The sequence below is a fragment of the Bos grunniens genome, chromosome 5 (genome assembly GCF_055505025.1).
Source record: "Bos grunniens cultivar Pamir isolate PY7600 chromosome 5, Bosgru_T2T1.0, whole genome shotgun sequence".
NCBI lineage: Eukaryota > Metazoa > Chordata > Mammalia > Artiodactyla > Bovidae > Bos > Bos grunniens.
The window spans coordinates 8406710-8420273 of record NC_141169.1 but is presented as its reverse complement, the minus strand read 5'-3'; the positions used below and the strand labels follow the sequence as shown (position 1 = coordinate 8420273).

Below are 13564 nucleotides of genomic sequence, written 5' to 3'. Positions count from 1 at the left end.
TAAGAGAGAGATCTCTCTCTCCCCAAGTACACACATTGAGGAAAGGCCTGTGAGAACATAGCCAAGAAGGTGCCATTTGCAACCCAAAGAGAGAGCCCTTTTCAGGAACCAAACCAGATAGCACCTTGATCTTGGACTTAATAACCAGGAGAAAACAAATTTCCATTGTTTAAGCCATCCAATCTGCAGTATTTTGTTATGGTAAATCAAGAAGACCAAGATATCTTCTTCTTAACATTCAGAAATATTGTCTTTCAGAATTATTTTGAAAAAGAAAACTTGTTTTCTGGTGTTAATGTAACTGAGTCAAAATGGACATGCTTACAGTGCTTTTAAGCTGCTGCTTTTAAATCAGAGATCGTTCAAGCTTCACTGAGACTATTATAGTCTTTTACAAAAAGACCCACATGGGAAATTCAGGCACAGATCTGCAGCTCAAGCAGAAAGCTTATGGCATTATAATTCTTAGAATATATGCTCAATGTAAAAATTCACAATTGCTAGCTCACTTTTCAAACTTAAATACTGCAATTATCTTAAAATTCTAAAGTTCTTTGCTCTTCTGTTTGATATGAAAAAATTGGATACCTACAAATTTGTATTTTTGGCCACTGAAATACAATTTCAACTTGAAAAAAAATTTTTTTGTTTCAAGAAGAGTCTAGGATCAGGATGACACTGCCAATTTGAAGGCAATATTTGATTCCAGAAAAATTAAATATTTGCCTTTTCAGCTAGGGCCTTGCTTAAAAATGATACACAAAAGTAGTATTAATGGACATTGTTATAATGAGTCTAATAAAATATATCTATCTTTCCAGTGTCTAGAATGGCCATATAGCTTATAGTCTCCTCTTTGTGGGAAGACCATCTTGACAGTTCTAGCAACACGGTACCATACATCATAAACATCACCTGTATTTAGTTAGACAAGATGCTATGTCAAAGAAAGCCATGTGTATCTTTTTAGGTTTTAGGAATGAGGGTGGCTGACAGCCGCTACTATTTTCAGTGAATAAACATGAAGTACGGAGACACATTTCTATCTATAGGATGAGGCCATTTCTTTTTGAGTCCCTAACTTTCATGCTTTTATAAACATATTAAGCCAATGCCAAGACAAACTCTGCTGGTGGTATATTTATCAGGAAAAATACTCATATTTCAATATATTTGACTTGTGGTCATTCACGGTAATAAAGAGCTTAAAATTAAAGAAATACCTTTGCTCGGCCGTAGCCCTTGCTTATGGAGACTATAATTTTCACACTGCGGCCATCCTTGTGTCCAGTTGCATCACCAGGATCATCCAGCAAAATATCTACCAAATTTCCAAAGAAACATACACACACATAACAGAGTCATGTTAGCTCGGATTTGTCTACTGTCATCACTTTCTCCCCCATAGTTTTACGCTTTTCAAGGGGAATATTTACCTTTTCTGCCATGCATTCTAACTTAACACAGGTGAAAAACCTCAGCTTTCAAGAAGATGGGTGGCTGTGGTTGGGTTAAAGTTTTCATCTAAGACTTTATTTCTGTTTTCAAAGATCTTCACCCAAGTGTTGGGCCATAGCAATAGATGAGGAAATAAGGGGTTTCTTCCCCTATTATGCACAGGTCTGAGTAATACCTGAGTAATATTTAGTTACCATTATAACTGCCACAAATTGAAAAGCAATCTGATTTTCTATCTAGCTGAAAATATCCAAGCTCAAACACCATGAAATTATGAATGCAAAGGTGCTGAGATTGACTGTCAACTGAAATTATTTTCAAGCATTTGGTACAAACACAGCTATATGACTACTTTTCCTTATATCTGTAATTTTAGGTAATGTTTTGAATTTCAATGATGGCATTATACTTCCCTGCAAAAATATATTAATTATTGCTCTTCTGTCCTCTTTCTGCTCACAGTTTCAAAACAAAAATGATATTTCTAGTAATCAGCTAAGAGTTACAGAAGCATGATAAAGCTAGTTAACCTTTAAACTATCAACTTTAAATGTGATTAAAGATTAATTTTTTAAATATAGTATATGAGATTAATGTTCAGTTTGGAGAATGAGTAAGGCAAACTATCCCACATATGTTTTCCTTTGAAAATGATGATACTATAGAGGCATATTTAATATGAAGATAGTGTTCTGTGGACAAAGGAAACTTAGCTATATGTTGAAGATCACATGTGCCTGGTGACAAGAGGACTCAATTGCTCACACTGTAAATTCAGAGAGACAAGGACTTTGTATCATTACATAAAAGAAACAATTTCATCAAATGGGTTCTGAAAATAAAATTGTTGTATTACTTTAATAATTGGAATATGCAATTTTGCAAAGAAAGGAGTTTAAAAAATGCCATAATACCGTAACAATGAAAAACAAATTTAGAGTTTAAGGAATATGGAGATTTTTTTGCTAGAAAATTTTAAATTGTCAAAGACAATCTCCCTTGCTGGAATTAATTTTTTTTTTACTAGATGAACATCCTCCTGGTCTCATCTTTTTGCTTATCCTGCTCAAAACTCTTCCTTAAGTGTCATTTTAATTCTCGTTCCTTTTCTCAAAATTTTAAACAGGCTAATTATTCACATCTAAATATCTTATAATTCATGACCAAATCACCTCTTTAGTACTTTGTTCAATTATTCATAATTGTTTATAAATATTCAAAAATAATTATTTAAAATAATAATTTATTAAGCATCAAAAAAATCAGGAACTGTCCTGGGCACTGGAAATGAATACCATGGTGAGAAAGAAGATGAATTCCCTGCTCTATCATTTACTGAACTAATTATAGTAATCACATCCCCAAGTCTTGGTTTCTTCATCTATAAAATGGGTTATAAAACCATCAGCTTGGTAGAGTTATCGAGAGCATAACAGACAATGCTTTTAAAGCACTTTATCCTCAGTATTTAGTAAGTTCACCTGTTCTAACCATTACTACTTTTCTCTGTGTGTCTATTTTAACTCCTTGTATTAACAGTTGGAGGAGAACACCGTGGCTCACTCTGGGTCTCCCCATTGGTACACCAATGGGATGATCACCGGAGCAAACAACTCTGAGGGAAAACAAACAACAGCCAATTTGAGATTAGGTTCTTTGTGTTTTGTTTTTGGTTTATTTATTTATTTGGAAAATAAGTTATGTTTTTCTGTCAACATATTGAAAATAGAATAAAAAGGTTTGCCATTCTGGTTCCAATCAAGTGAAATACTGACAAGAAAATTAAAGGTTTTTTCACACCTCTGTCTTCACTGGATGCATAGAACATGCACTATATTTGAGGAACTGGACCTCTGTCAATTGTCCTCTGTCTACTTCTTTTTTAATTAATCATGTACTCTACAAAGCTTTTCTGTTAAAAAGCCCCAGCATAAAAGCACTTTTAACTGTCAAGTTTGAGCCCACTAACCATGCAGAGTTCCAAAGAATAGCAAGGAGAGATAAGAAAGCCTTCCTCAGCAATCAATGGAAAGAAATAGAGGAAAGCAACAGAATGGGAAAGACTAGAGATCTCTTCAAGAAAATCAGAGATACCAAGGGAACATTTCATGCAAAGACGGGCACAATAAAGGACAGAAATGGTATGGAACTAAAAGAAGCAGAAGATATTAAGAAGAGGTGGCAAGAATACACAGAAACTGTACAAAAAAGATCTTCACAACCCAGATAATCACGATGGTGTGATCACTCACACTCAGCTGGAGCAGACATCCTGGAATGTGAAGTCAAGTGGGCCTTAGGAAGCATCACTATGAAAAAAGCTAGTGGAGGTGATGGAATTCCAGTTGAGCTGTTTCAAATCTTAAACGATGATGCTGTGAAAGTGCCACACTCAATATGTCAGCAAATTTGTAAAACTCAGCAGTGGCCACAGGACTGGAAAAGGTCAGTTTTCATTCCAATCCCAAAGAAAGGCAATGCCAAAGAATGCTCAAACTACCGCACAATTGCACTCATCTCACACGCTAGTAAAGTAATGCTCAAAATTCTCCAAGCCAGGTTTCAACAGTACATGAACCGTGAATTTCCAGATGTTCAAGCTGGTTTTAGAAAAGGCAGAGGAACCAGAGATCAAATTGCGAACATCCGCTGGATCACTGAAAAAGCAAGAGAGTTTCTGAAAAACACCTGTTTCTGCTTTACTGACTATGCCAAAGCCTTTGACGGTGTGGATCACAATAAACTGTGGAAAATTCTGAAGGAGATGGGAATACCAGATCACCTGACCTGCCTCCTGAGAAACCTGTCAGGAAGCAACAGTTAGAACTGGACATGAAACAACAGACTGGTTCCAAATAGGAAAAGGAGTACGTCAAGGCTGTATATTGTCCCCCTGCTTATTTAACTTATACGCAGAGTACATCATGAGAAACGCTGGGCTAGAAGAAGCACAAGCTGGAATCAAGATTGCCAGGAGAAATATCAGTAACCTCAGATATGCAGATGACACCACCCTTATGGCAGAAAGCGACGAAGAACCAAAGAGCTTCTTCATGAAAGTGAAAGAGGAGAGTGAAAAAGTTGGCTTAAAGCTCAACATTTAGAAAACTAAGATCATGGCATCTGGCCCCATCACTTCATGGGAAATAGATGGAGAAACAGTGGAAACAGTGTCAGACTTTATTCTTGGGGGCTCCAAAATCACTGCAGATGGTGACTGCAGCCATAAAATTAAAAGACATTTACTCCTTGGAAGGAAAGTTATGACCAACCTAGATAGCATATTGAAAAGCAGATATATTACTTTGCCAACAAAGGTTCGTCTAGACAAGGCTATGGTTTTTCCAGTGGTCATATATGGATGTGAGAGTTTGTGTGGAAAGCTGAGCGACGAAGAATCGATGCTTTTGAACTGTGGTGTTGGAGAAGACTCTTGAGAGTGTCTTGGACTGCAAGGAGATCCAACCAGTCCATTCTAAAGGAGATCAGCCCTGGGTGTTCTTTGGAAGGAATGATGCTAAAGCTGAAACTCCAGTACTTTGGCCACCTCATGTGAAGAGTTGACTCATTGGAAAAGACTGATCCTGGGAGGGATTAGGGGCAGGAGGAAAAGGGGATGACAGAGGATGAGATGGCTGGATGGCATCACTGACTCGACGGACGTGAGTTTGAGTGAACTCCGGGAGATGGTGATAGACAGGGAGGCCTGGCGTGCTGCGATTCATGGGGTCGCAAAGAGTCAGACACGACTTAGCGACTGAACTGAACCGAACTAAAATTGCCCAGGAACATGTATATTATTGGTTTTCAAGCGTCATCTAGTGGCTGTGCTTTGTAATCACCACAGGTCCTCCTGTAAATCTTTCTCAACCAAGTCTTTTATGTATACAAAAATGATTAAATGCTGTGTGTGTGCACTCAATTAAAGGAGCAGTTATACTTTATAACTGAATAGTTCATCAGATATTAAGACGTTAGGTTATATGATTCTATTTGCAACTGACTAAAATGCTACCCTTATTCTAAACTCAATACTGGAACCCAGCGTTTCCTTTTTGTCTGTTTGGTGACAGTTTAATAGAGCTGTAGCCCGGTGACAGAGGAGCACTGTATTCTCCCTGGGCTGCAAAATGCAGGATTACTAGTCAAATTTAGGAATAGTGCCTGAAACACCTGTAAATGGGCAAAACGCTATCAAAATGCACGGCGTTCTGATTATACAGTGATGAGTACAAACCATCATCAGAGAATACTACTCCTTCGTCCTATCTGTAATCCTGGAGGAAGTACTTGTCAAGCACAAACAATTGTTTTAAAAAATGATATGAAAACCGTATGTCTAAGTCGTTTCACTCTTTTACACAGAATGTTCTTTTAAGATGATCATGACTGAGAATGAACTTATAAGGAAAAAGGGCTATCTCTGAGAATTAGGGTGTTAACGCTTTGAAGAGGGAATGGGTGAGGGCAGTGGTGGGCAAGGGTCTCCAAATTCGAGGTGTCCTCGCTTGTGAAGTCCTAGGCATGCTATGATTAGGCACTGTGCGCGCAAAATCACCTGAGGTAACAGACTCCGCGATGTTCAGATTGTTGAGCGAGAGCCCTAAGGACTGGCGCGAGGAGGAGGAGGAGGTGCTGCTCGCGGACTCGGACGGGGGCCGAGCAGGCTTCGCCACGTTCCCCGTCTCCGCCTTCAGCCGGTCATTTTCAGCCTTCAGTATTTCAATCTCGTTCTGTTGTGAAATTGAAAAACATGGCGCTAACTTGAAGAGAAAACGGTATCAACTCTTTTAGTAGTAGTGTTAATCAGTGTTTTTTTTTTTTTTTAATGTGGTGAGATATTAAAAAACAACTACAAATTATGAAAACAAGATTTCCTTCCAAAGAAGGAAAAGTAAATCTCTTTCTCTGTCTCCCATATATACATATTCAGATATTCACAAATATAGATACACTGACCAGTGGAATTTTTTCACACTTAAAAAAAAAATCTATCATATATTTGAGGAGTTTTCCAGGATGTGGTCTCACCTGAATTAAGAATAACATAATTGAAGAGGTCATTCCATTTCTCATTTTAGAATTAAACACTACAACATGTATAAAAACAGATAACCAACAGAGAGACCTACTATATACTCAATATTTTGTAAAAACCTGTAAGGGAAAAGAATTTAAAAAGAATGTATCTATCTATCTATATTCAGGTATATATATATAACTGAATCACTGTGCTGTGCATCTGAAACTTTGTAATACAACATTATAAATCAACTATGCTTTAATAAAATAAAATTTAAAAATTTAATGCAATACTATTAATATCTCATAGAAGAAAATGCCCTTCGTAATATTCTGAATTCAGGAAGAGTTGAAAATCACAGTAAAACAAAAGTTATATAAATGAAGTGATTTAAAATTATCACTTCAGAATCCTAGCTAACGTCTGAAAAAGTTTTTGTTCCTTCGAAACAGAGCACTAAGCTCATAAAAACAACACAAGCCTTTTGATGAATATATCAGTGGTATAGGAATCTGCTTGGCAAAGAGCTTTTCCTGTTTCAGTCATCTGCGGTACCAAGTGATTATTGGTTGACAATAATAAAATGAAAGTCTGAGCACAGACTGGTTCTGAATTTAGCCTTCGGATCCTTTCAAGATATACAAAAGCTTTACTTTTACAGATGGCATTCTACATCACTTTTACTTTCATATTTAGAAAGCTTGTGTTATATTTCTGTCCTTTCCTCATTTCATTTGTTTTTCAATAAAAAACATGTAAAGGTGTTTGAAAGTCAGATTTCAAAATTATAGGAAGAAGTTACCAAAAGGTAAATCACGGGCAAGTCAAGAAGCAAGGGCTGCAGTAGTTTCTCTGAAAACTTAGCTCTCAGCCAGTTCAATCACTAGTAAAGGTGCCTTCAATGGTCCTTGAGTGCAACCAGCCAGTTTGCACTCCCATTTCCAAAGCTGGATTTTACAAAATTCTCCAACCGGTATTAGGAAAGGAGTTGCGGAGATTAAATAAAAAGAGTGCATTTCCAAAAGGGATTTAAATGTGAGATTTGCTTTTACAATAACTGAGACAAGAGAATAAGCAGCATTTCAAAGCTCTCCTGTTCACTCCTTGAAGGTGCTTACAGACCAACCTGCATCCGGTTCATGGCTTCCCGGATCTGATCGAGATGATGTGCAGAGCTGAGGGCCTCCAGCCGAATATCTGTTAATTTTAATTCCTTTTCTCTGAGCTCACTCTTCAACTGCAGAATTATCTCTGCCTCAGCCTCTGTGCATTCACAGATCCTGAAGAAAGAAACAAGCACAAAATCAGCAGTTGGGGAAGCCAGAGGATTAGGAAAGGCAATGATTCTTTTAAAAGCTGAACTGCAATAATATCCAGCAGGTACAGAGATTATTTGCTGCTGGCAAAACCTAGAGAAAAGGAAAAAGAGTTTTACAAACAGAAATACATTCATAGGTTCAAAATGGAAAAGAGTAGGTAGGCCTTTGTCTCTCTCTCTTTTTTTAATCTCTATTTTTTGAAGTTTAAAAACAACCTATCTTTACTGTATAGAAACTGATACTCAAAATTCCCTTGTTGCTAATATTTGTGGGGCTGAAAGTCAGAGTATTACTATATCTCATTCAACCATTTTTTCAAGGGACTTAACCTTCTATTTGCAACATATTAAATTTGTTTAAAACAAAGTTACTATGTATCAAAATGTTGATTTCTAGTTTTATAAAATTTTGCAAAGAATAATCTTATTTTGCCATAATACTATCTCCCGGTTACCACAAAACTTCAAAATGAATATTGTAGACAATAAATCAGGGAGATTAGTGTTGGACATTTAAATAATGGATGAGTGTTATATAATCCTTCTGGTAGGCTCGGCTGATTTAGGCGGTCAGCTAATGAAACTGAAGCAAGGTTTCAACCCAAACAAGCGGGCTAGTTGGGGCTGCTTGAAGGTCACATACACGACATCCTCACTGCTGTTGTGTTGTTGTTTTGTAGACAGCTTGGGAGGAAATGTGTCAAAAAGAATTTCTGTTGTATTAATGAGTAGCTTTTCTATTTAAAATGTGAGGATTAAGTTGCTGGTCACAAAATGACCCTGCTATGTTCTTCTAAGTAAGGGAATTAAACAGAGTGTGCACGGTCTTAAATGGTTCTATTTGTGGCCTTGTGTATATGACAGCTCCGGGGAGCTGCCGTCACGGGCACACATGGACTCTGAACTGAACAGTGTACAGAACAAAGAGAATTATCAGAGCACATGTTTAACCTTCTACATGTTTTATTCTTTCTTATAACATTCTAGTGGGATACTATAAAAAATGCTATGCTAGATTATCTAACACAATTGAAGAAAAATGGATTGCAGTTTGGCTTAAGGTAACAAAATTTTACTTCCACAACAGGAGGGCAGAGGAGGTAGTCATTGTTGAAACACATGCGAGTGATTTTAGAGAAAGCAGGAGTGAACACTGCTTAGGTTAGAACTGGGATCTGAGCAGTTTTCATGCATCACACTCCATTTTACCGGGATCTATGCTTGTAGATCACAGGGCCATTTTGCCGTTTCTTTGGTGGCCAGACAAGGGGTGACCTGCATTTAATGCACAGTTAGATAGATACAAGGACAAATGCCAGTGAAAATAATAACTTAGAAAAGGGGAGAATGAGATCAAGAATCATTCACGTTCTAATGTATGGAAAACAGAAGAGAAATGAATGCTGTCTGCTATTCTAAGGAAGATCTGGAAATAACGGACACAGAGACGATGCTGCGATTCCATTCAGAACACACACGTGGGCCTGGCCTGAAGTCGTCTTCAATAGATTCTTCCTTGTGCTGCAGAGGGGGTGACTTACGCAGAGGCAGACTGGGAGGGCTTCATGGAGGCTGACCCACAGTCACCCCCGTTGTGGGGCAACTTGGGGGATGCTGGGAGGGACGAATCTGTAAGCTCTTCAATGTCCGAATGTGAGGAAGGGGGCTTGGTGGACTTTTTCTTCCCAAAGGCTTGTTTGAATGAGCTTCTCAGCTGCAAGAAAGGACAGAAATTACCTTCCTTGTCTATTTGCACTGGGGGCATCTCGCTTTGGGCCGTTAGTTTGCAAGTGCCATCCTAGCCACTGCCTGGGGTCAGTATGTATAAGCAAAGGATTAACAGCTGCAGCACGGTATCTCTAATTAAAAAAAAAAAAGATACCGTGTTCTGTGTTTCTGTTTTATTTTTGTATTAATCCAGCACAGCGCAAACATGGAAGGCTTTTAAACAGTGCAGGGACAAGGGCATGGCCATCAGAGCACTCATTTAAAACGAAGTACCTTGAAGGGATCTCCTTTCAGAAGGCTCCTCTCTTCAAGGCAATTTGTTTTAAATGGCCACTTTAGCTCTACTGTCAAGTCAGGGCCTGCTGACAGTACAAACTTAAAAAGCAAAATGAAATCAAATTCACCTAACACTTCATCAATCGTGAGTTTCTATTCAAATTTTCAGTTCCCAGACTATGCAAACCAGAATTGGTACGCCCTACAGCGCTATTTGGAAAGTAGTTTTACTTCTCTTTAAAATTGAAGATTAAAATGAAAAGACACAAAGAAAAGACAAACAAGGTAATCTGTTTTTAAAAGGTATAAAAGCTTCCTGCCAAAATGAATAGCATTCATGCCAAGGGTGGGTGTTTTATAGATGCATGCCAGACTGTCCACGATTTATATTCACCTCACTTCCTCTAGAGTTCACCTTGCAGAAACATGAAAGAGTGCGCAATTACAAACCAAGGGAAGGAAGGCTGATCAGTATTTTAAAATATTACCTGCATCAACATTGTTTTTAAAACAAAAAAGATATTTCTCTCATTATTTACAGAAAGCACTCTAGTAAAATCCTTTCCTAATTTCATTTTGGATTTCATCAAGAGTTCTACTTATTTAAAATTTACTTTTCTTTCATAGCAGTCAAAAAAATCCTTTACTTCATTATTTTTTAAACATTTTGTAGTGGTAGCATCTTCCCCTCAGTTTTTCAGCAATTACTTTATATCATAAATTAGCTAACAAGGGATAGTTCTAGCTAACAAGGGGTAGTTCTGTTAAAGTACATTTTTATATTTCTCCTATGTTCTTTTGGTGAAAATATACAGAACTGATTTCTGATACAGTGGTACTTTCACACCAGAAGCTCTGTTGATGCAAGGGGTGCAGAAGTTTGCAAGGACTCGTCTTTCTTTTTTACCAATTCTATTTTTTTCTCCTCTTCTTCCATCAGCATCTTTACCACCATCACCATCATCGCCACTACTAACACCACCACCATCATCACCCTCATCCTTTTCTTCTTCTTCATCTCCACCTTCACAATAAGGTCCTGCTTTGAGCCATTTATTTATAGATGCTACTCTATTTTTCTTTACAATATCCCTGTAAAGTCAGTATAATTATCCAGTTTTTACAAACGAGAAAATTTAGGCTCGCCAAAAGGTGAAGTAACTTGCCTAAGAGCCAAAAAGTAAGCATCAGAGTTGGGATTCAAATCTAAGTTCAGTTAGTCCCAACTCCAAGATGTCTGTTCTTCAGCAACAGGCTGCCCTGAGCTTTTTGATGAGTATAGAATTTGAGGGGTGAGTCACCTGAATGAGACACTGTAAACTGCTGTGAATCTCTAAAGCCCAAAAGGAAAAATCCTGCCTCACTGTGCAGTAATAAGTTTGTGAATTAGATGAATGCTAATAGCTTACCCAATTTTTCTTTTTCTTCTTCTTGGAGTCGGCATCGTTACCACTGCCAATGCTGGAATGGCTTGTGGCACTGTTAATACTAGAAACGCTTTCAGAGGAATGCTGTCTTCTGATGCGGAGATCTAGCCACAGACAGAGAGAGCCACATTTACTCAAAAAGACTTGCAATCTGACCAAATAAGAATTTTAGGCTTTCTGAGAAGAAGTTCTCTAAAAATAGTCAACACAGCTTTGTATAGATCATTTCAATGCAGTTTTAGTTTTATAAGCTTAACAAAGTATCACCCTATTTGCTTTAATTAATTAGGTTACCTGTATTAAGATTCAATAGGAATCTCAGGTAAGTCTGTAGCATTGGCAGTTTAATGAATTCTGAGTTTTCTCGCCAAATTAAATGCTATGCTAGTGATTTTTACTGAATACCTAGATTAAACAGCACTTAGAAAATCATTTATCCCAATGATATATTCCATGGAGTAAATGGAAACTCATAATGGCATGAAAATTAATTGTGTCTTTTTAATATTTGCCCTTTGAATAAAGCTACTGAAGCCAGATATACCGACTTTCCATTTCATGGAAGCATACCTTGTTAGAGCCAAAACAAACCTTGTGAGTCATCTAAGCACTTTATCTCATAGATGAGACAACCGAAATGCAAGGAAGTACCTTGACCACGGTCAAAGAGCCAAAGTCATCAAGAGAGAATCTAGGTAGACTTCATTAGTGAATTAAATAGAAATCATATTTCAGTTCAGTTCTGCCGCTCAGTCATGTCCGACTCTTTGCAACCCCATGAATCGCAGCCAGCCAAGCCTCCCTGTCCATCACCAAATCCCGGAGTTCACACAAACTCACGTCCATCGAGTTGGTGATGCCATCCAGCCATCTCATCCTCTGTCATTCCCTTCTCCTCCTGCTCCCAATCCCTCCCAGCATCAGGGTCTTTTCCATGAGTCAACTCTTCGCATGAGGTGGCCAAAGTATTGGAGTTTCAGCTTCAGCATCAGTCCTTCCAAAGAAATCCCAGGGCTGATCTCCTTCAGAATGGACTGGTTGGATCTCCTTTTACTCCAAGGGACTCTCAAGAGTCTTCTCCAACACCACAGTTCAAAAGCATCAATTCTTTGGCACTCAGCTTTCTTCACAGTCCAACTCTCACATCCATACATGACCACAGGAAAAACCATAGCCTTGACTAGACAGACCTTTGTTGGCAAAGTAATGTCTCTGCTTTTCAATATGCTGCCTAGGTTGGTCATAATCTTCCTTCCGAGGAGTAAGCGTCTTTTAATTTCATGGCTGCAGTCACCATCTGCACTGATTTTGGAGCCCCCCAAAATAAAGTATGACACTGTTTCCACTGTTTCTCCATCTATTTCCCATGAAGTGATGGGACCAGATGCCATGATCTTAGTTTTCTGAATGTTGAGCTTTAAGCCAACTTTTTCACTCTCCTCTTTCACTTTCATCAAGAGGCTCTTTAGTTCTTCTTCACTTTCTGCCATAAGGGTGGTGTCATCTGCATATATGAGGTTATTGATATTTCTCCTGGCAATCTTGAGTCCAGCTTGTGCTTCTTCTAGCCCAGCGTTTCTCATGATGTACTCTGCGTATAAGTTAAATAAGCAGGGTGACAATAAACAGCCTTGATGTAAGTTCACGGTAAGCTCACTGGAAGTTCACGGTTCACGTATTGCTGAAGCCTGGCTTGGAGAATTTTGAGCATTCTTTACTAGCATGTGAGATGAGTGCAATTGTGCGGTAGTTTGAGCATTCTTTGGCATTGCCTTTCTTTGGGATTGGAATGAAAACTGACCTTTTCCAGTCCTGTGGCCACTGCTGAGTTTTCCAAATTTGCTGGCATATTGAGTGCAGCACTTTCACAGCATCATCTTTTAGGATTTTAAATAGCTCAACTGGAATTCTATCACCTCCACTAACTTTGTTCATAGTGATGCTTTCTAAGGCACACTTGACCTCACATTCCAGGATGTCTGGCTCAAGGTGAGTGATCACACCATCGTGATTATCTGGGTCGGGAAGCTCTTTTTTGTACTGTTCTCCTGTGTATTCTTGCCACCTATTCTTAGTATCTTCTGCTCTGTTAGGTCCATACCATTTCTGTCCTTGAATTTAACTCAGATGACAATTTTATCTACTACTGTGGGCAGGAATCCCTTAAAGAAATGGAGTAGCCATCATGGTCAACAAGAGAGTCCAAAATGCAGTACTTGGATGCAATCTCAAAAACGACAGAATGATCTCTGTTTATTTCCAAGGCAAACCATTCAATATCATGGTAATCCTAGCCTATGCCCCAACAATTAATGCTGAATAACCTGAAGTTGA

At 38.3% G+C, this 13564-nt stretch overlaps 1 protein-coding gene across 8 annotated transcripts in view; it reads right to left on the bottom strand.

Annotated features, from left to right (window-relative positions):
• Nucleotides 1-13564, bottom strand: part of NAV3 (neuron navigator 3) — a 902555-nt gene that overhangs the window by 30235 nt on the left and 858756 nt on the right. For 4 of the 8 annotated variants that reach the window (XM_086398822.1, XM_086398818.1, XM_086398820.1 and 1 more), the window contains 6 exons: nt 11213-11334; nt 10198-10218; nt 9341-9513; nt 7608-7761; nt 6017-6191; nt 1224-1321 (listed from right to left, as the gene is read on the bottom strand). In XM_086398822.1, the coding sequence (XP_086254948.1) occupies nt 1224-1321; nt 6017-6191; nt 7608-7761; nt 9341-9513; nt 10198-10218; nt 11213-11334 (743 nt within the window). Of the gene's footprint in view, nt 1-1223; nt 1322-6016; nt 6192-7607; nt 7762-9340; nt 9514-10197; nt 10219-11212; nt 11335-13564 lie in introns of those variants that run through there. The other 4 variants (XM_086398819.1, XM_086398821.1, XM_086398824.1 and 1 more) reach the window with 2 other exon arrangements.